Source organism: Melanerpes formicivorus, unplaced genomic scaffold (assembly GCF_026170545.1).
Source record: "Melanerpes formicivorus ecotype bairdi unplaced genomic scaffold, bMelFor1.0.p_v2 SCAF_36, whole genome shotgun sequence".
In the NCBI taxonomy this organism is placed as follows: Eukaryota; Metazoa; Chordata; class Aves; order Piciformes; family Picidae; genus Melanerpes; species Melanerpes formicivorus.
In genome coordinates this window covers 6,500,870-6,523,353 of record NW_027142388.1, presented here as the reverse complement: position 1 = coordinate 6,523,353, position 22,484 = coordinate 6,500,870, and the positions used below count along the sequence as shown (strand labels likewise).

The 22,484-nt window shown below is 41.2% G+C and overlaps 1 protein-coding gene across 1 annotated transcript in view; it reads right to left on the bottom strand.

The window, feature by feature from the left end:
- TMEM132D (transmembrane protein 132D) overlaps positions 1–22,484 on the bottom strand; it is a 281,138-nt gene that overhangs the window by 29,749 nt on the left and 228,905 nt on the right. The window contains exon 5 of the mRNA XM_068157425.1: positions 16,828–16,971. Within this exon, the coding sequence (XP_068013526.1) occupies positions 16,828–16,971 (144 nt within the window). The remainder of the gene's footprint in view (positions 1–16,827; positions 16,972–22,484) is intronic.

Sequence of the window (22,484 nt, the reverse complement as noted above, 5' to 3'; positions counted from 1 at the left end):
GACCAGAGCCATTTTGCTTGCTTTATAGCAGAATGCTAACATAACTTTCCCCCCCCCCATGCTTAACAAGATCTCAGGCAGAGGAGTGGAGCAGTTTTTATAGTGAGAATCTACAGGAGTTGCTACTTCAAGAGTTAAGCAGACCCGGGAGTGTTTCATTTCTGCACAGGGTACACAAGTGCAGCCTGTCAAATCTCCTCTGGCATTTCACAGATACACTTGCTGTGTTCTAAAGACCTGATGGCCAAAGCCCAGTAACACTCACGCACTTAGTGTAGATGTTGTGCCAGACACACTCAGCCTTTAGTGCTTCGCTTATGCTAATCCACAAGCCCCCCGCAGAAGCATACCCTGGCCTATCATGCAGGCACCTGGAGCAGCTGGGCAGCTGCACCCTCTCCTCCTGGTTTCCAGACAACATGAACAAAATGGACATCTCAACTATATGCAGAGTTCCCTGGAAAAATGTACATATTAATGCCAAGCTCTTGGCACAGCTTGCTGGCAGGTGCTCACACTGGTTTTATCCTTCACATGCACCAGCAGGCCAAGCAGAGAGCTGATGACAAGGGCTAAACATTACTGCACTTGTACTGAGCTCAAACTGGTACTGCAACTCCAGCTGCTCATAAACTCACCTTTTTTTATTTACAACAGAGCAATCCTGAGCTCATTTGCTATCTCTGTGCTGGTTAATCATTCACTTGTCATTGCAGCTTCAAAGTGGCAGATTGCAAGGTTTGCTGGCATCCATCATTCTCCTCCCTGTTCCTGCTGGAAGCCTGCCTGTGCCATCACTTGGTTGTGCTCAACCCCATGATCTACTATGAAAAAAAGTTGCATGTATCTGATGATGGTCACTCATCCATTCTCAGGACTGAGAAGGTTCCACAAAGCCTTCTGAACTTCTCAAGAATTATTTGCTGTGAGATTTTCAGGTGAGTTATTAAACTCCTTATTTCCCCCTGAGGTGAATAAGGGTTGTCTGTCTCAGCAAGGTGTTATGGGCTTCTTCAGAATTGTTTTCTGAAGCACAGGTGATTTTCACCATGCACAATCACGTTGTAGAAGAAGGAAAGCTAATTACAGGGTATGTATAGCTCCTCCCTGGGCTCTTTCTTGCTGTGCACCACCCAAGCTCTGTGTACATACATGCACATTTCAGTGGGATGAGGTACCAGCAGTTAAGAGGCTCTCTAATCCTTTGTTTGTTTGAAAAGCAAACCTCCAAGGAAAGTGAAAGGTGAGATTTACAGAAGAACTATGATTGCTGCAATACCTCAGTGTGTAGTTATTCACACCTATAGGACTGATGGGGATGAAGACTCACTTCAAACTCGTTGGCTTCCATGCATCTTTGCAAAAAGTAGTGCTAAAAAAGGAATGTTCTGTCACTCTCAGATATTGAGAGGAGATCTTAGCATTAATTTCATTTGGATCTTTGATTGAGCCTTCTTCCCTCAGAGATGTGCAGACATGGGGGATTTTCTTTTCTTTACACTTATAGATGGCTATGTGTGAATTCTGAAAGGATTCCACAAGCTAAAATAAATCTACACATTAGCAGACACTTAGATGGAGACATCACTCACATGGCATCTGTGTCTGTCCTACCTCTCTGTTATATACCATCCACAGAAGTGGCCTGGCTAACTTGTTTCACCAGCACAGCTTTCTTCCAAATCCCCATAGCCGGCTAGCCTGTCAGTGTTGCTATTTAGGCTCTTTGGATCATCATAGAATCATAGTATCAACAAGGCTGGAAAAGACCTCAAAGATCATCAAGTCAAACCTGTCACCCAAGACCTCATGACTACCAGACCATGGTACCCAGTGACATGTCCAATCCCCTCTTGAACACTTCCAGGGACAGTGACTCCACCACCTCCCTGGGCAGCACATTCCAATGGCCAATCACTTTTTCTGTGAGGAACTTTCTCCTCACCTTGAGCCTAAACTTCACCTGGTGCAGCTTGAGACTGTGTCCTCTTGTTCTGGTGCTGATTGCCTGGGAGAAGAGACCAACCCCCTCCTGGCTACAGCCTCCCTTCAGGTAGTTGTAGGCAGCAGTTACATGACTTTCTTGCTCTCACACCTGCTTCTAAATCTTCTGGCAAAATTGATGAGCAAAGATAATTTTCCAGTGGAACACTGTAAACTTCTTCCTCTTTCACACAACTTCTTAACAGACTGTGCAACGCAAAAGCATGCATGGTATTCCTCATACAATTTTGAAGTTTGTCTTCTTTAAGCAAATCTGGCTGTTTTGGCTAAAAGTTGTGTAGCCTTAGGGATTCAGATGATCTTTTTAACACCTTGAGTTTCTGACTTTCATATCTTTCATTAAATCAATCTCCCTTTCATGATGTATATTTATGCCAGTGCCCAATTCTATAACAACCCTCTCTTCTGCTTTCTTGAGTTCTCTATTATTCTTGTTTTGGGTGTATAATATCATTTCAGTGGCTAACTCATAGGCTGTCACTTCACATTTATGAACTGAATTATGAATGTGCACTATTAGTTTTTATGAAAATCCATGATAACTAATGCACTGATTAAATTTCTACCAAGAAGCTTTATATTTGTTTTCCTATCTGGCCTCTAACCTCCAGCCCTCCAAACAAACTTTTACATCTATATTTACATATTGGGATCATTACAGTTCTTTTATGTCCCTGTCCTAATGACTTCAGAAGCTATAATGGATTTAGGCAGGAGTTAATTAGAAATTGCTCTTTTCTGTATTTCAGGCTACATTTCATGTGAAAGGGAGACAAATGAAAGATGATGTAACCCCCAAAGTCCCCAGGCTGCACAGATAAGTGTTTAGTGGAACAAACAATTAGACAGTGGGAGATCATGGTGGTGCCCTACTCCCTAGGAAGCTGGTATTCTGCTTATATTGGTTTGTATCTTTGTAACAAACCCACTCTCAGTAGTTTGCTTCTGATTCATAATGATATCAGTGCAGGCAGAATTGGACTATTTTCAGTAGATTTTTTCCTTCTTTTCCGTCCTTGATGAGCAGGGAGTATCTCTGAGTTCCTTAGGTCAGCCTTGGTCCCCTGGCTTTGGCTCACCCGCACTTCTGTCATGACATGAAGAGGAAAGAAAACATTTGAGCTGTCTTTTCCACTTACAGATAACTGGACTGGTCACTGCAATGTCAGTTTCTGACAAAAGAGTCAAAGTTGCAGGTGTTCCCAGGAAGAGAAAACACGTCAAACTCCAGAAAAGCCTACTTGAATGATGGCCTCACTTTAATTTAGCTCATTAAAACTTAGAGCAGTCCTGAAGAATCTAAGGAATCAGTTAGCAGCATGTTGGTCTGCAAAGGCAGTAGGCTCCACAAGACATGACGGTGTTTCTCTCAACGTCAGCCTGTGTGCTGCAGATATCAGGTGGGTCAGAACAGAGGGCTTTGCTTCTAAAGCCTTTTCAAAAAGAAAATGCAATGATAGCTGGCTAATAAGTCTGAGGTTTCAGCAGAATTTCCTGTAGTCACTTACTGCAGCTGGCTGGTGGATAAGAGTTTTTCTCCTTTTGGGTTAGTGGACATCACCTGCTTACTTCTAAACCTCACCAGGGATAGATCAGATTTCATCCTGATCATGCACTTAAACTGATTTCTTGAATCATAGTTTCCAATGAAACCTGAAGTTGAATGCTCAGCTCCCATTAAACTACATAAGCTCAGTGACCTTAAACTGCATTGAAAACCTCAGTCTCGCAATTGAGTTGTTTTCCTTTTTCTTCACTGGATTCTTTCACCAAACAAAAATAAAGGAACAAAAATACACACCAGACAAATCTAATTATCACCAGATCTGAGGGTATCCATTGTAAATAATGGGCAGCTTATGGCTGCAAAGAATTACATCATCTTGATGTATTATACCAAGCTCTGGCAAAAGCATGTGATTAAACACAATGGTTTAACTAGAAGCTTGTTGCTCATGTCACCCTTGGCAATCTGTAAGGCAGATACTCAATCTTTAGCTGAAGATTGCATGGGAAGGACCCTTCCACCGTGGCTCTCCCCTCCACCACCACAATAGCAGATTATTTGTTTCCTGTGCTGCCGAGTGAAGGAAGCCCCCTCCCAGCTAACATGCTTCTGGGATCATCTTCATGTCCCCTAGCAATTTCTGATTTATCTCTCCACATGTTTTCTGTGTTGGGCACCCTTTATAACATTTGACATCTCATTTTATATTCTCAGTTTTCTCAGAGCTTCAACAAAACAACCAGCCCACGAAGAAAACTCTTATCAGTAATTAGCCCTGATGGAGACCAGATGATAGCTGTCAGATCTGGATACTAAAAAGTACAGGACGAGGTTACTCCTACCTATGTACAGCCTTCCTAGCAGCCTGAGCTCCAAAGAAATAAATATCAATGAATGCAGTCCAGTTAAATCTACTTAGAGCAGAGAGAGCAGAAGATGAGATTAGACACACACATTGTTTAACCTGGGAACAAAGGGCAGAATTTGGAAAACGACTTGTCAAGGTGTCTTCAAAAATTAGTACAGTACAGACAACTCTACTGCCAGAGGGGCTGTTCCTCATCCCGTCTGCAGGCCTGTGTGAAATCCTTCTGATGAAATTCTCAGCCCTAGGGAAAGAGTCGCTTTCAAGATTTATTACAAGCTTGAAACTCAGCTCAGCATCATCAAAATGTGTGAAGAACTTTCAAGGAAACATGGGCTGACTTATGGCTATGGCACTGAAACAACTTTGCTTTCAGCTTTAAGCTGATGCCAAACCACAACATCCAGTGGTGGAGAGCTGTGCGTAGGCATTACAAAAATGTCCCAATAAGGAATAGACTCTTCTCTTCATCAAATATGGTGAACAGCAATCCAATTAACTACATTAGGTTAATTGTGGATTTTCAGTGGCAGAACTGAGATCCAATCATTAGCAGAAGTTACACATGTAGATGTGAGACTGGCTTTGATTTTGTTGCTTTAAATGACAGCGGAGTGCAATCAATCTAACACTTATAGACAATGCAGAAAATGTAGTTTAGTACACATCTGTTGTGCCTTTAGATTCCCAGTCACCAGGGCAAATGATACTTTCCTTCATTACTGAAGTTTTGTTTCTCCCTCTCTAGCCTTCAGTAGAATGAAATGGAGCATGTAATGGAACGTCACGTTCATAGGTTTCATTTCAGTATCAGCTCCAGGTCTGCACAAAATTTCAAACGCTGCAACAGCTTTATACATGATCACAAATGCTAAAAGAAATGGCTGAAGGCACTCAAATCCTGAAGCCTATAGAAGATGCCCTAAATTTACTCAATCCCCCCCCCAAACAAACAAACTAAAAACTGAACCAAAACAAAATATCCACCCCACCCCCCCAACTAAAACCCCAAAACAAAACAAACCCCCAAACCAAGCCAATAACCTACAAACCTGCAAAATAATTACCTGATTGTGAGCAGTCAGGTAATTTTTAATAGCTATTATATGGAAGAGATTATATAAATTGAGAGGAAATAGCAGCTTTGTCTAATACCCACCTGGTCTAAATACACAGTTATACTTTTAACTAAAATTAAGGAGCCATTAAGGCCATTCCCCCCCACCTCCCCCCAGGTGATTAAGTTTCTAATTTCCAATTAAATTAATTGGATTTAAATGCCTAAATAGCTTCAAAAATCAGGATTATCATCCAATAACCAATTAAACAAGGTGATGCTGCGAAATAAGTCTGAAACAGGAAAGTTTTTCAGCATTTCCATGGGCAGCTGACGTAGGAATAGTTTTAACACCAGTGTTTCCTACACACAAACACAATACCCCTGCCACAGTCATAGAAAGGTAACAGATGAGATCTTCTCTCCTGCTGTAAAGTGTGAGAACTATTACAAGTCACTACTTTTGACAATTAACTGGATTTGGATAACTCCTTGTATTCTGACATTTCATAGAATCATAGAAGAATAGAATCAACCAGGTTGGAAAAGACCTCAGAGATCACCAAGTCCAACCTATTACCTAATACCTAACACTTCTGGACAACTAAACTATGGTTCCAATTGCCATGTCCAATCCTCTTTTGAACACCTCTAGGGACAGTGACTCAATCATCTCCCTAGGCAGCACATTCCAATGGCCAATTACTCTTTCTGTGAAGAGCTTTCTCCTCACCTCCAGCCTATACTTTCCCTGGTGCAGCTTGAGACTGTGTCCTCTTGTTCTGGTGCTGGTTGCCTGGGAGAAGAGACCAAACCCCACCTGGCTACAACCTCCCTTCAGGTAGTTTTGGACAGCAATAAGGTCTCCCTTGAGCCCCCTCTTCTCCAGGCTAAACACCCCCAGCTCCTTCAGCCTCTCCTCATAATGATTGTGCTCCAGACCTCTCATCAGCCTCATTGCCCTTCTCTGGACACATTCAAGTATCTCAATGTCCTTCTCCAATTGAGGAGCCCAGAACTGGACACAGCACTCAAGGTGTGGCCTTACCAGTGTTGAGCACAGGGGCAGAATGACTTCAAATGACTTTCAAATCACTTTTCAAAGTTATCTTACTTGTTTACCTATTTACACTCTGGGAAATCCTTCAAAAGTACTACATCAAATAACTGCAAAGAGAACAAGTAAGTGGGTAGCCAAAAGTCATCCCAGAAAACCAGAGAAGAGCTGAAAGAGCAAGTCAGGAGTACACTGTGTGTGACAGAATGAAACAATGCAAACCAGCTCCCTCAAAACATACCCATTTTGAGCTATTCAAGCATAATATTTGAGATTTGACTATGCCACACCAAAAGCCTCTCTGAAATAGGATGAATCGACGTCTTTCATAGGATACATTTACCCTGCCATGCTTACCTAACTCTCTAAGTGGGAATCCTGCAAATCTTAAAGAGGGAACTGCAGAGTCTAGACATGCAGCCATTGGTACATTAGGATACCAGCAGATATTTTATTGTCTCAGAGCTTTCAGAAAAGGTTGTCTATGGGACAGAGATATAAGAAGGCTAAAAACTGGCACTCCAAAGGGTAAGTAAGGGCAGAAACTTAGGGAAAACTAAGGCACAGCAAGCACAAACAAATAACAAAAATAGCAGCAACAGAGAGTATAGAACTGCTGGGTAGTCACCACAGGAGAAATGCAGGAGGAGCGAGAGGTGAGGCTGAGTTCTGATGACAGGTGGGTTGGATACCACCAGCTGAATGTTAGTGACAGCAGCAACTAACAGAGTGAAGCACTGGAGGAAGACATCAATCATCTGCCATACAATGTCTTTATGTTAATTTTCCTGCATGCATATGGAAGCAAAGAGGCACATGAAAATCTACTCTGTAAATATATATGTTTCACCATGCCAGCTGTAGCAGGACATCGATCTGCAAGATTCTCTCCTGAAGGTAGATGCACTCAGGACTGCACCTAGAAACCAAGTTTCCCTATCCATGCTACTACAGGGAACCATTCACTCTCTAGGTCTGTGATTACAGTTCTTCTCTTTATTAATTAGTCCTTGGTCTGGTAAATAGCAAACATGATTAGCTGCTTAAAACAATTCAAAATTCATTTGAAAAGTACCCCACTTCAGCCACAAAGGTCTGGAGTTCTCTTGCCTAAGTCAATTCTTTTAGCCTGTGGCCTGGGGTACAAAGTCCTTGCTTTTCAAGATTCAGGCAGAGGGTTATGTGGTTGCCTCAATAAGGTCTTGGAAAGCAATGCAAAATGGTGACTAAAAGGGCAGAACTCTCCAGTCAGCAGACCTGCACAGACTCTGTTACATAAGAAACCTGGAAATATTTCTGAAGCCTTACTCAGCCACTAATATTTTGTCATGACAGTAATTTTTATTTTTACATCAAATTTATCAGGAGTGCTTCCTAAGCAGTCCATGCTCTGTCCCAGTTAGGTTTATGTGTATTATTAACAACCATTATGGTGATGCTTAGATATCCTGTGTATGTAAAGATCTCAATGCATTTTTTTTCAAGGATTTAGTGTTAATGCTCTTTTTTCTGTCAAGGTAATTTGGAACCATTATACATCTTTTGTATGTGTCTGTGCTGAGACAGATCAAATAAATGGCATGCCAAAGATCACAATGGCACATTGATGTCACAGCTGAAAGCATATCCCAGAGCCCACACTATAGCACATTTCAATGCAGCAGCTGAAAACCCATCCAATGAGTTCTCCAGTTGTTATCCAATCTTATTAAGGCATAGGCAAATGAAATGAAAATAAAAGAGTGCAGACTGAGCTCTTATTAAAGTCTGTAATGCCTGAATTCTCATCCCAGGGTTAGCCACTAGAGTGTATTTCCTTTCTTCACTACCAGTGGAGAAGAGAGACCTGCACACGATTACCAGTCTGGGCTCATGACGTCCTTGTGGCCTCTTACCTAACACTTGTAGGCTCCCCTTTTCTTTCATAGACATACGTCCTAAATAAGTCCCTTGATCTTCAAACTGCTTCTGAGAACTCCCAGAGTCCTCTAAGTATCCCATAGCTAATATTCAGGATGTTTCAGATCTGATCAGCAGTTCCTCTTCTATCTCCAGATCACTGGCCTCATCTTCAGCTAACATTAATCAATACAGTACTGACACAGTCATGGGATCTAGGCATATTTAGGCCAGCTGAAACATCTTGTCACATATATTTTTATTCCAGTAATACCAACCCCTCCCACAGCAAATGCAGTATCTGGGTAGCCCTTCAAATGATAAGCAAAAGCAAAGTCATTTAGTGGTTATGCTGCGCATGGTATGTCCAGAAAAATCCCTAAATTGGGCTGAGAAGACAGTAATTTGTATGGCATACTGTAAGTTTTTACTGCATGGTAACAAAGCAACAAAGTTTTGTGTCATGATCTGGAGGATGGCTTAGAGCAGGCATGAAGAGCTATAAATACCACATCTTCTAAAAAGAAGTGGCAGACAGTCACTGGAACCGAAGAACACAGAGTTCTAAAGCTAAAGGGAGCTTTTTAACAGAAAGAATCACAAGTTATAATGATTAATGTAAGTTTCTGTTTTGGAGACAGGTGTTATTCGGTTATGTGAGCCCAATTTAGCTTTCATTTGTATCAGTGTAACACTGTGTGCTTCAGTAATGCACTGCTGGCTTAGCCCAGTGGAAGGAAGAACAGAACTGATTTCCCATTATATCCAGCTTGTCTCTTCCTTACTTCCTCAGCACATTTCTTTTTTCTATACATCAACTACTCTCTTTGCATTGAGGTGATGGAGCCCTTCTCAGCACTGGGATTCAGTATACAATGTGCTGGGTTTCGAAAGCAGCTAAAAACAGTGAGATACCTTAATCCCCTTTAAAAAGCAAGGTGATTTTGACATTCCTACACAGGTATCTTCAGCTGTACAAATCTGACACTCAGAAACAGCTGAGACACTTGGAAGATCTTCACAATAGTTCCAGAGCATCTTCACTGTGGGGATTCAGGGGTACAGGACCAGGATAAGCCTTTTACTTGGGCACTATCAGACCAGTGATGTGGCAATGCCTGTATAAAACCATAATTTCACATGTCATACAAATACACAAGAGTAAGTGGCATTCATGGCCACCTCTCACCCTCAGCTACTGATTCCTATTACAGTGTCACTTCTCCTGTGCAACCTGTTCTAGGTGATTCTGGTCTGGCAGGGGGATTGGATTAGATGATCTTTCAAAGTCCCTTCCAGCCCCTAACATTCTGTTATTTTTCCCCCAGTGTTGGCACCAGCATGGTGGGCACCTAAACGAGCTCAGGCAGGGAGCAGGGAGCTGAGCAGGAGGGCAGCTCATTCATCAAAAAAAAAACCCAACCAAGCAACCAAAAGCAACCAACGAACCAACCTACCAAAACAAAACAAACAAACCAAACCAACCAAATCAGTATCACTCAGCTGCACTCAAGGCCAGCAGAAAGGCAGAGAAGGCAGCTCTATGTCAGCTTTAAATAGAATTGCACCTTAGCAATTGTTCAGCACATTAGGGATGTCCATCAGCCCCTTTGGATTCAGCACATTATTAAACCTGCTCACTCAGACTCCCTTTGGCATCACTGCTCAGATATTCTTCAGATTTTTCTCATTCTTTTTGTGGATATAGACATTGCTCCCAATAAAGGAACAGAAAAAGGCACAAAGATTCTCATCCCTGTCTCTACAAACCCACATATTCTTTCCCATTAAGCACAAAAAGACAGATTTCTGGGTATCTTCTGTACAGTTCTGAGGAAGTCTCAATTCAGGAACTACATGGAATTTTTTTGTTTTGTTACAGAGGAGTTCAGCTTATAGCCTTTCATAAATATAAAGAAACTGTATCCCACAGCAACTGTAGCAGTCACACTGGGATTGCAGTATGGATGATTACAAAAAGGTAAACAACCCCACAAAACCCCTTGCTACTTCTCAAGATTCACATCAGAATCTGGCAGAATATGAAAGAGACAAATCCAGTAACTTCCAACAGCTTTAGGTGAGGTTCAGATGATGTCTAGGAGATGTGGGACTGTTACATGAGTTCTACATTCAGAGCTCACCTTTGGCATGGTTGCTTTTCCTACCAGAGAGAGATTAAAATCGTTTCTGCTCCCATTTTAACCAACATCAGCAGCACACAGGCTGAACTCAACAGCTCTTGTTGCAACTTTTATTTTTGGCAGTGTATTTTCCTGACTTTGCCCTGCCTTCTGATTACTACAGGAGATCAGGAAAAGTATTTTCTTTTTCACAGTTGCTTTATCCTAAGGTGAAAAGTTCAGAAAGATTCTGATGCCAGAAATATTGAAACTGAGTTGAAATGACAGGACATGATTTCATCATTTTCTATCAAAATTAAATGTTTAGACATTGCAGAAAATAAAAGCATCCATTTGCTGACTTAAATAAAATGTGTATTTCAAGACAGATCAAAATAATTTGGGATGGAATAAGACAGTTCTGCTGGTGAGAGAAAGCACATTATATTGTGGAAAACCATGGCATGAATTTGATCTTCACTGAACCCCCAAGGCAGAGGTTTGTTTTCCCATTATAGAATTCAGCCCTACACAACCGTACTGTATGCAAGTGTTCAACGTAGACAAAATCCCATTTGCTGATGGCAAAGTGTTTTCTTTGGTACCATTCAGCAGGTTACATCTGCTTTTTCCATGTATTTGGGTCCTCTGAATGACCAAAATCCGTTTGTCAGCCTCACCTGAATGTGATATTGCACATTCTGGTTACCTGAGGTTAATAGACCACTGCTTCTGAAATAGGGGTTTGCTCTCCTGCTCTCCCACCTTGTTTTGCCCCCAGGGCAGGATGCTTTCTCCTCCTTCTGTCCTCCCTCCACTAATTCCCTGGAGAAAGCACCATGGCAGGGTGAATGCTTGGCTTCTCCCTTTTGACTAGGTGAGCTGTTGGATTCAATCAAGCCAGAACATACGTCTCAAATCACTCTTGGCTTGGCTTAAGCTCAAGAGATCACAGGGAAACTGGGATCTTTATAATCTCTTGGCTTTTCTTTTTGAGGATGTCTTTGCAAATACCTCCATTCTAGGGCCCTATACCTTTGACTTGCAGCCATGAGAGTTTTCTTTTCTAGTTGAAAACAGGGACTGAAAACTTGTGTGGTCACATGCATCCAAGAATGCATTGCAAAAAGAATGTCAAATGGACTGCCACTAGCAATATGGTTGTGAAATCTGCAGCACTGGAGCTGCCAATCCTAAACTAAGAAGCAGATAAAATCCTGGACTCAATTACCTTCTCTCTTTGATTTTTCACTTTGTCACTCCACCAACTAGAAAAAATTCACTTTATTTTTTGCTCCTGAAGTGCACCAGTGTAAGGAAGAAAAGCAACAGCTGTTAAAAGTTTAATGTTTTAAAACACTGTTTGCCTCAGGCTATTTTAAATGCTCTGACACTTCAGGTTTTGTAAAGTCTGTCACTTGATTAAAAAGTTATTTTTCTACTGATAAAACCACACTAAGTGTTATTGAAAGATTTATTGGTCTGCAGTAATATTTTACAAATTGCCATACATATTTATACTCTCCAATGTAGTCCAGAGTGAATAGAATAAAGCAGCTACCATCCCTTAGCTTGATCAGCCATAACTTGCTCTCCTGTAGCTCTGGATGGAGCACTTTGGCTTTGCAACTCTACAGCTGCTGGATAAAGAGCAAGCAGGGATAAAACATTACTGCTTTGCTCCTCATGCAAAGCCAGAGAGATGAGCCTCTGCACAAGCACAAGTGCCAGGCAATCATCCCACAGGCAGAACTGGTTCCAGAGCTTTGGGAAATGGGAATCCATAGAATCATAGAACTGTTGAGGTTGAAAGAGACCTTTAAGATCATCAAGGCCTACCTCTTGCCCAGAGCTTACAATCCCACTCCTACTGCTATGTGACTACCACTAAACCATGGCCCTCAGCATCACATCTGCAAATCATTTAAATACTTTCAGGGACAGACTTCACCAACCTCCCTGGGCAGCCTGTGTCAATGCCTGATAACCCCTTCTGTGAAGCAAATTTTTCTAATATCCAATCTGAACCTCCCTTGGCACAACTTGAGGCATTTTCCTCTTGTATAGTGTTGTATGTGGGGAAACCAACTCCCACCTTGTTCCAACCACCTTTGAGAGAGTTGTAGAGGGCAATGAGGTTTCCTCTCAGCCTCCACTTTTGAAGACTAAACATTGAATCATAGAATCAACAAGATTGGAAAAGACCTTAAAGATCATCGAGTCCAACTTGTCACCCAAGACCTCATGACTGCTAGAGCATGGCACCAAGTGCCATGTCTAATCCCCTCTTGAACACTTCCAGGGACGGTGACTCCACCACCTCCCTGGGTAGCCCTTTCCAATGGCTAACAACTCTCTCAGTGAGGAACTTTCTCCTCACCTCCAACCTAAACTTCCCCTGGTGCAGCTTGAGACTGTGTCCTCTTGTTCTGGTGCTGGTTGCCTGGGAGAAGAGACCAACCCCCTCCTGGCCACAACCACCCTTCAGGTAGTTGTAGACGGCAATAAAGTCTCCCCTGACCCTTCTCTTCTCTAGGCTAAACAATCCCAGCTCCTTCAGCTGTTCCTTGTAAGACCTGCATTCAAGGCCCTTCACCAGCTTAGTTGCTATTCTTTGGACATGCTTCAGTACCTCAATGTCCTTCTCCTAGTAAGGGGCCTAGAACTGAGCACAGTATTAGAGCTGTAGCCTCACCAAACCATCCTGTAACATCCTGCCTCTGCACACTGGACACAGCCCCTTGACTCTGTGCTAAGTTCTAGGTTGTGCAAAAGATACCCAAAGTAATAACCCTTATTTCACTCCTTCTGCCTCAGGAGTTTCCTTAGAATACAGACAAAGGTTGGTATGTCTGCCTCTTGTCTGCCTCCTTCTCTGAGATCTCAGAAAACTACAATATGCTCTAGAAGGAAACAAGCTAAAGGTATTTTGTTAGAAAGGCATGAAGTTTTGGCTAGCACAGACTTTGAACGGAGTCATCTACAAATACAGAGTGCAATATAAAAAGAGGCCAGAGAAACTCTATCCTGATCCCAGTGTTGGCACCATTCACTGTGTGATTTCTGGCAAGTGGTTTCTGGACAGATCTGAGAATATGTTGGAATTTTTAGTTAACTGATCAAACAAAATGAACCTGAAGGTGGTTTTGTTTCAGAGCAACCAAAATTAGGATTTTCAATTAACTCATCAAATAGCAAATTCAAAGCAGTGGAAAGTGTTGCTTCGGAGAGTTTCAGACTTTGTTGAGCCTTGAACAAAATGGTCATTTTGAAATGGCAATGCCTTCTCAAAAGGAAAGATTAAAAGATGTTGATTTTCCCTCTCTGTTCATTTTTGATTAAAATAATAACTCAGCAAACAACAGTCTTCTTACCAATCTCTCTCTTTTCCATGAAGTCAGACAGAGTCTTACTATCCATTTCAATGGCCCAGAACTTCTTTATAATGCCTTGAAATTCTTGCCAAATCATTTCAGGCAACCATTTGTCGGTAAAAATATTGTTTCAGCGAACTAAATTCTGTTCTGAATTATTCAACTAAGGTCAATTGCATGAACAGGTCAAAAAAAAAAAAAGTCAGTGAAGAATTTGGTCCATCAGTTTAAAGTTCTTCAAAGTCTCAGTGAAAAGAAGAATGAGATATCCTCATTCTGCAAGGAAAATGAAGTTACACTCATCATTAATCAACACCAAAAGGAAAGGGAAAAAAAGCTGAGCTATGAAGATGTGTTTAATCTCTTAGATGTTGCCTGACAGACGCATTGAAAAATGACACCCGTAAAGACACCATGGACTGTAGTCTTAATCTTTGTATTTCAATGGGTATCTTAAGCAGACTTTTTCTTCCATTTTATATTCACTAATCTAATGTCCAGAGAGCAGAAACTCTAATTACTGCTGGATGCTGAAGGCTGGTCAGTAATTGTATATCTTTATCTTCATTAGATAAGATGTCTGTGAATAAGGCTTGGTCTGAAACAGGGCAGGTAAACTAGAGACCTGGAGACATATTTTCAGTTAAGAGCTGGCAACTCATTTTAAAGCTGCTGAAATCTGCCTTCCTTCTGTGGAGGAGTGAACTCTAGCAGGATGTTTGCAGAAGCCCAGAATGCCTTGGCCTGTGACTAGTGATTTCCTGTTTTGGCACAGGGCCTGTCCTGAGCATCATTTTGCAATGGTTTATCCATGAATCAGCACAGAGAAGCCTTTATTGATATATTCATATCCTTACAAATGATACTAGATATACACTTAAGCAGTACCACTACTTTATCCTCTCTGCCAGGGTTAGAACTGAGTGTGTTGTATACCACAGACTGGTGCAGATTTACATCAGACAAAACCATACCATAAATATCTTGCTTACACACCTAATCATTCTGCTGAACTAAAACTCCGGAAAACAAACCTGATTTTTAAAATATTCTGTGGAAATAACTAGAACTTAGTTAATGAGTTAGGGAGTGAAGACTTCCACCACACAAGGACCACAAATAATATCTATTTTTAAACCTAACGTCAGACTAACAGTTTGCTATATTTGGCAGATTGACCAGATTCAAATGGGGTTTAAGGAACTAAAAAATCCCAAACCACTTCTCTATTAAGACAACCAGAGGGCCACATTTGATGAGAAAATACTATCCTGGTAGCTATTTAGATAAACAGAAACCCTGAGCAGAATCTAAAAGGGAAAGATAAAAAATGCTGGACCTGAAAACTGCTTGGGCTCCTTTTGGGTGTAGGAAATTGCCATAAAGAGATTATGTAAAACAAGTTCAATGAGTGTAAAAATGGCAATTTTTTTCTTAATGAAAAAGGTTAGTATCTGCTCAGAGATAGCTCAAGAAAGATTATTTTATACCTACACACAGCTTTAGTTTTCAATTACACTGCTCCAAGTTGTCTTTCCCTCTGTCATATGAAGTTACTGAACTTACAGGTATGTCTCAAACTCCCAACAGTTTCCCCCACAATGCTAACAACTCAGTACACTCAATCTTTGCCTATAAAGGCAAAAAAATGTCCACTAGGAAGAGTCTTTTTCCAGTTAATGGGGCCCAGTGAGGCTTGCTTTGGAGCCAAAAACTACCCTTAGCAGCTTGAATTCAAATTAAAATGAACTAACATACGGGACAGAAAGATTAGCAATCCAGGCAGCTTTAGGCTAAGGCAAATTTCACAAAGGCCGAGTCCTCAATATGGTGCAGTTCACAAAAGTTAATGGGATAACAGTGACTTCCAGCAGCTGCAGGGGTGGCCTGTAGCCTTTGCAATCATTTTGTGGCATGTTGGCTATGTTAGAAACCCCTCCATTTTTACTTTCATTTGTACCCATGTGTCTCATTTTGACTTCTCCAGTGACAGCCACAGATGAGTGTGTGAAAAGGGAAAAGCTTCTGTAGACAAGCCAACACTTCTGTCACCATGCTGGAATAATTCCCACCATATCTCCCATTATTACCACTGCTGACCATGTCTTTCCACTACCCTTAACATTTGTTATCCATTAACCAAGTTACATGCATTTAGTTGTAAGCATTGGTACAAGCTGAAAACCTTCAAGAAGCAGCAATTTTCTTGAGGGCCCAGTCTGATCCTAAGATTTCAGCAGGAAAAAGGCACTTAAAGGCATTCCTTCAGTCTCTCTCCTCACCACAGACTAGGAAGGTATACACAGTGAATCAGCACTAAGAGTAGCAGTATCTTATTGCCTGCCATTCACCTTTCAAGGAAGTTTAGCCTATAGAGCTGTTGTACAGAGTAAATTCCCTGGTCAAGTGTCTTACCCAGTAGTTACCAGTTCATGACTGGCAGCCAACATGTTTCCTGTGAGATATTGCCACAGCAATTGAAACCAAATAAAATTCCAAATTTAGAGCTAATGTTCTTTGCAACACACTACTGGGTCAGTACCAAGAGGGACTCAAACTTTGAGTCATACAATTCCTCTTCCAATGCTGTAAGCCGAGTCCATAGAAACTACCTACTTCTCCAGAACATCAGCTGACAACATTCCTGAAACTACACAGCCCCTACAACTGAAAAGTAAAAGGCAAAGGTAGAGTGAAGACTGAAAACACTCCAGAATTGGGAAGTGACAGACAGTTCCAAGTACTTGACATGCAGGATGGAAAATGTGTGATTTTGTGTTTGTTTTGTTGCTCCACTGAGGCAATCTATATGTAACAGCAATAATAAACCTTTGTCTTCCAGCTCAAGAACAGTTAGAAAGATACAAGAACTTGCTGCATTAGAGAACACCACTCTTTTGCAGGGTGTCTGCCTTAGTGTAATGGAGTATCATGAGCCTACCTTAATGACATCTTCATCTGATGATCTGCACTCCACGGATTCAAGAAGATCAGTCACGGTACCATCATCTTCCACAGAGATCACTTTGACAGGGACAGCCACCGTTTTCCCAGTGAGAATAGCTGTATTCAGGATCTCTGCTTCCTGGGAGACCAAAAAAAAGCCCCTTTAATTAACACATTTGGCTGTTAATTCATTAGTACCACCTAGAATCAGCTTTGCTTTGCTTTCTAATGACTATACCAAGAACTGTTCCAAGTGCAACAGGCAGGAAAGACAAACTTGATAGGATAGGATAGGATAGGATAGGATAGGATAGGATAGGATAGGATAGGATAGGATAGGATAAACCAGGTTGGAAGAGACCTTTGGGATCGAGTCCAACCTATCATCCAACGCTATCTAATCAACTAAACCATGGCACCAAGCACCCAAACTTCTTCCCTTCAGTCCTGGAACCAAAGTTCTAGTTCTGAATCAGCACTGTTAAGATATGTGATATTTGCTTAAGATATTAAGATATTTCCCTAATTGATATTCCATAGATGTTCATCATCAAGTGTCAGAGCAACCTAACAGCTGAGGAAAGACCCTGCTTGACTTAAGATGGACCTTGCATCTAGCAACAGTGAAATCTCCATCATGAGGAGCTCACTAACAATCTTGCTGATGACATTAAAATAACAAGGGTTTAGGTCTTGATGGTGTACTAAAAAGCACTATTTTCTGAAAGGTTTCCTACAAATACTGACATTCTATGACACTGTTGGACAAACACTGCCAACACTTAGGCCAGATAAATATTGTATCTTTGTTAGGGAACAAGTTTGGATTGAGGTTAGTCAGAAATCCACTTTGCCCCAAATCTCCTGGGTGATCTTTTACAACTCCCTGCAGTGGGGAGTATCTTCTGCAATATGCACACTTTCTAACTTCCAGTCTGTGGACAGTCTGCAGAGGGAAAACAGCTGCTACAAAAGCCACCTGACAGCACATCCAACCATCTGGCACTCAGGGTGTGCTCTAGAATGACCTCTGACTGCACCTTCAATTGGATGCTCCTGCTGGCCATGTGTATGGAAGCAGCTCTAGTCTCAGAGGCTGGCTTTAGGCTGCTTTTTGGGATGCAGTACTGGCAGATCCAACAACTCACATAGGCTAGTGGCACTGTCTGTCATGCCAGATAACATCTGGTTTCCCCTGCTCTGCCTTCCAAGGAATTAGTTTACGAGCGCCACAATTCTGGTCTTGCATAAGTGATGACATGTACCACAGGACTGTAGGGAATCAGATCCTTGTCAAGTTTTCTACAACTTATCCTCTCTCTTTACCACAGCTACATTTTTAAAGGCATAGCCTAAAACTACCACACCACAACTGTCTCTTTACCTTGGAATGAAGCTCATGCAAACCCATCCTCTCCCAAAAAGGAGGAATGCTGAGAAGGAACTGGGCTCTTTAAACAAAACAAGCTCTTCTGTGACACATGGTTTTTGTGATGATTATGGAAAAATGCATTCCTCTGCTTGATTTATCACTTCTAATTTAAGGGAGCTGAGTTCTGATTATATGAAGAGCATGAGACTAAACACAGTGCTCTCAGTCACCTGGGTGTTACATCAGTCTCACACAGCAGACATCACTGGCTCGTGTCATGAGAGCACAAACTGGTGCCTGAATTCTTCTGCTCTTAATTGCAAGATACTGCTCAGTCCTGAAAGATCTCCTGAGTTTTTCAGAACAGAGCTTGTGAAGCACAGACTGTCCCATAGAACAAGAGACTCTTGATTTCAGCTGGCTCTTGTGAAATAAAGGCTTCCAAAGCCCCCCAAGTGTTAACTTCTCATTATCTAAGTAGCTCACACTATGAGCTTTGAGACTGACCTGATTTTACTTGTGGAAGACAACAAAGTGGGAGATTGAAACCAAGTTACCAGAAGATGAGGACTCCCTCTAAGGCCTCTTGGGCAGAGGAAAAGCTGAGATTTCTCTCATCTAAAGGATAGAGATCAAAAAGACCTTTTCCTATTACTTAAAGAAACAGAGGAACTGCATTCAGACTCAAAGCAATATTTAAAGAAAGAGAAAAAACCCAGCCTCCTTGTCTTTTGAAAACTGCTTTGCTAAAGTTGCCCCATCCTCACCATGACCTTTAGGGGAGGGTGAAACAGGATTTCACAAAAACAGAACTTGAAGAAAAATCCTTTCCCTCCCACAGCACAAAAGCTCTTCAGATAGCCTGAAATTAAATTCATACAAAGGTGAGAATATCTGCCTGCACCGTAAGGCCCTTCTGTCTTGAGCGCACATTTGTTCTCAGCAGAGAATCTATTATTCAGGCAACTGAGATCTCAGAAAGATTTGCAATTAAGTTTCCAGGTTCTTTTTTTCACATCGGGGCTTTGCAGCAGTTGCTGCATGCAGATTATTTAGATACTTTTGCCAGTCTCCTAGGGGCTCCACAGAACTGCAAATGGGGGCAGCTTGAAAGAGCAAGTGCTATTAAGCACTACAATTACAATATCCGGGCATTAGGTTCTGATTTTGCAAACATTTGGGCATGAATCTCATTTCATTGGAACCATTTGGGGCCATACCACATGCCTAGCTACTTGCACCCTTGTACCAAGCTGAAAATGCTTCCAAAGCAGGAATGGCCTTCTTCCTTCAGCTAATACATTACAGTATGACCTTTGCATTTATTTTATAAAGCAAAGGGAAGTTTAATAACCAAGCCTTTGAAACAGTGTGATTAATGAGGTCTGCCTACCAAAGGCAAATGTAATTTCACCTGGTGAGAGCTAGTGACTGAGAATGACTCTCACAAGCTTCAGGAATTTCTTCTGAGTTTGTGAATTTTCCAAGTGTTGGCTTTGGATATTCTGAGTACAGACTACATCCTTAATACACCTGGTACCTGCACCTTTATGGAAGCATCTGCAAAACCAGGCTACTTAGTAAATCAGCTGTTCACTGCCACTACCCTGCTTCCCTTCTTAGCCACCTGCTAAAACCTGCTAAAATGTGCATAGCACAGCTAATCCACAGGGAATTTCTGCATGTCCAGAGTCTCAGCTGGCTTCAAAGCTCAGCAAGATGGTGTCAGGTCCTGCCCCAAAGCTTTCTGTCTGAGGCTATAATCTGACAGACCTGTACTTAACCCAGCCGTGTGAATAATGGCAATGACTTTAATGAGAGTACTTAGAAGAGATCAGCATTTTCATAGCTGATTAAGGAAGCACATTCATATGGTATATCTGTCCAAAATCGAAGATTTACTATTCAAGGTTTTGCAGGTTTTGTCCATATTGATGTTCAGAAAACAGGAGTTTATAGAACATTGCACAGTTTATATCAGCACAACATGCAGCATGTGACACCCTTGCTGATTCTTAAGACAGTCATAGAAGTCTACAAAACAATCTTTGTCCAATCCCTTTCCAAAAGGAATGAGGGAAATGGGGAGCGAGAAGCAATTCCTAGAGTTCATCCACATGTCTATGGCAATTCTCTGGCTTTCTATCAGCAATTACTTGTTCAGTCCCAGGTAAACAAATCCACTCATCTTAAGTAAGCAAAGGGCAAAGGAAGCCAGGGCTATGCTACCCTGCACTAGAATAACCAAGTTATATATTCTGCTTGCATAGTTTTTGGTACCTCTGCATGTATAGACTTGGAGGATGATATCTTTGGGCACCTGGTTTGCATCTCACCCTTGAACATAGAGGTATAATAACCATTAACACCAATTTACACAGCAGGGGCAGAGTACAATGCTTCTTTAGTCATTTGTTTAATGGCTAGAAAGGGCTTAGTGCTCCCCTGATGAAAGCATATAAAAATTATTTCATTTTGAGGAAACAAACATGATACTTTATGTAGCTACACAGAGATTTATAGTCTGGAATCTCAGCATGTAAAAACTGTAAATCCAAGCGTTACTAATTTCACAGTGTTGCTTTTTTGCTGCTTAAGTGACATAGGAATCTTCTGAAGAAATATTACATTCTTTCTCCATAAGTAACATAGATTATAGGAGATACGATGTCAGGGCTTGCAGGATGGGGATAGTTATGCTTTTGCAAAGTGATAGCCAAATATTCTAACAGCCAGAAGTTGATTCCCTCAGCAGCTATTAAAGGGATGCTGAACTTTCTCTGACTATTATGCTGCATATCTCTGTGATTCACATACACTGAACTTCCCAAATAATAAAATGAAATAATAATCAGAGGAAAACATTTTTCTCCATGTAATAGAAACAGAAAACCAGGTAATCTTTATTCTGCTATTGCTACTGTGTAAAAAAAAAACCCAATAGTAATACCTTTAAAGAATATTCTGGAGTGAGTGTTCTTTGCCTGCTGAAAAGATTCATATTAAATAACTGAGCATATTAAGCCCTCCAGCAGAAACACATTCAGAAGCTGTACACAGTAAGCATCTATTTAAGTAGAAATGCAGAAGTGAATACCTATTAGTTTTTTCAATTTTAATTGGTAGCTTCCCTGCAATTTAATTTCCCTTTGGACATCTTTTGCCTTGTAATTCCTGGGGTGAAAGAAAGAACTTTAACAGTATCATTATAAATCTTAGGGCACTTCTTTCTCTTAGTCTGGTTCTCTCTATGTACACAATAGTTCCTAATATTTGTGTTAATAATGACTTTTAAAAGAAATAAATACAGGACTCTTGCTTTGAGGCCTCGCATCAGATTTATACAGCACGGAAAGGTTTAGCACAGTCACTATCCTCTACCAAAAGCATTTTAGCAAGATCCAGCACATCATTTTAATGCTGAATCCTTGTTAGCCCTCACAACTGTCACAACAATGCATACAGCAACAAGCAAGGCACCAGCTTGTTTAAAAAAAAAACAACCCAAAAAAGACCTGCAGACCTCTTTCCTCAAAATAACTTGGGCTACTTGTCCTACCTCAACACACAAGGCAAAACAAAAAAGGTATTAAAAAGTCCCCACAACACTGTAATACATGTTCTAGAAGCAGCAGATTTCCAGCACAGCAGATTTTTATTAGAGTAGGGCAATATATATATTATTTTTCTTTTGCAGGCTACATAGCAAACTTCTAAAATCAAGAATGTTCCTTTGGTTTTCAGAAGGCATCTTGACTTTGGGGCTTAATATATACAGACTGCAACAGGGAAGAGAATGAAACGCTCACTGAAATCTCCCAAAGCCCAGGGCAGGACACCAAATGATAATGAAAATCCATCCCATTTGGCACCCATTATTATCTTCCTTTTTCTTCCCTCTTCCACCCTCCCACCCCTCTTCCACCCTCCCACCCCTCTTCTTTTCTATTGATCAGCCTGTAGAGCATTAACCCAGGGTACCACCTTGAACCTTTTCACTATTTATTTTAAAAAGGCCTAGATTTTGCTCCTCTTCAGCTAGCAGCCATCTTACTTATATCAGAGAATCCATGCTTCAGTCATGCATAACTAATTTCAAATCTTATTTAGCATCAAGTCTCAGAATTAAGAAGCTAAGTGACAGCTGTTTAATTAACTCCTTAAGCTGATTAGAAAGCATTACAGAAATCCCCCCAAGGAAGAGTTTATAACTGTCAAGAGAGCCTAAGGCCATGTTAATGCTTCTGTTTAAATTTAGTAAGCTTCTAAACCAATAAAGT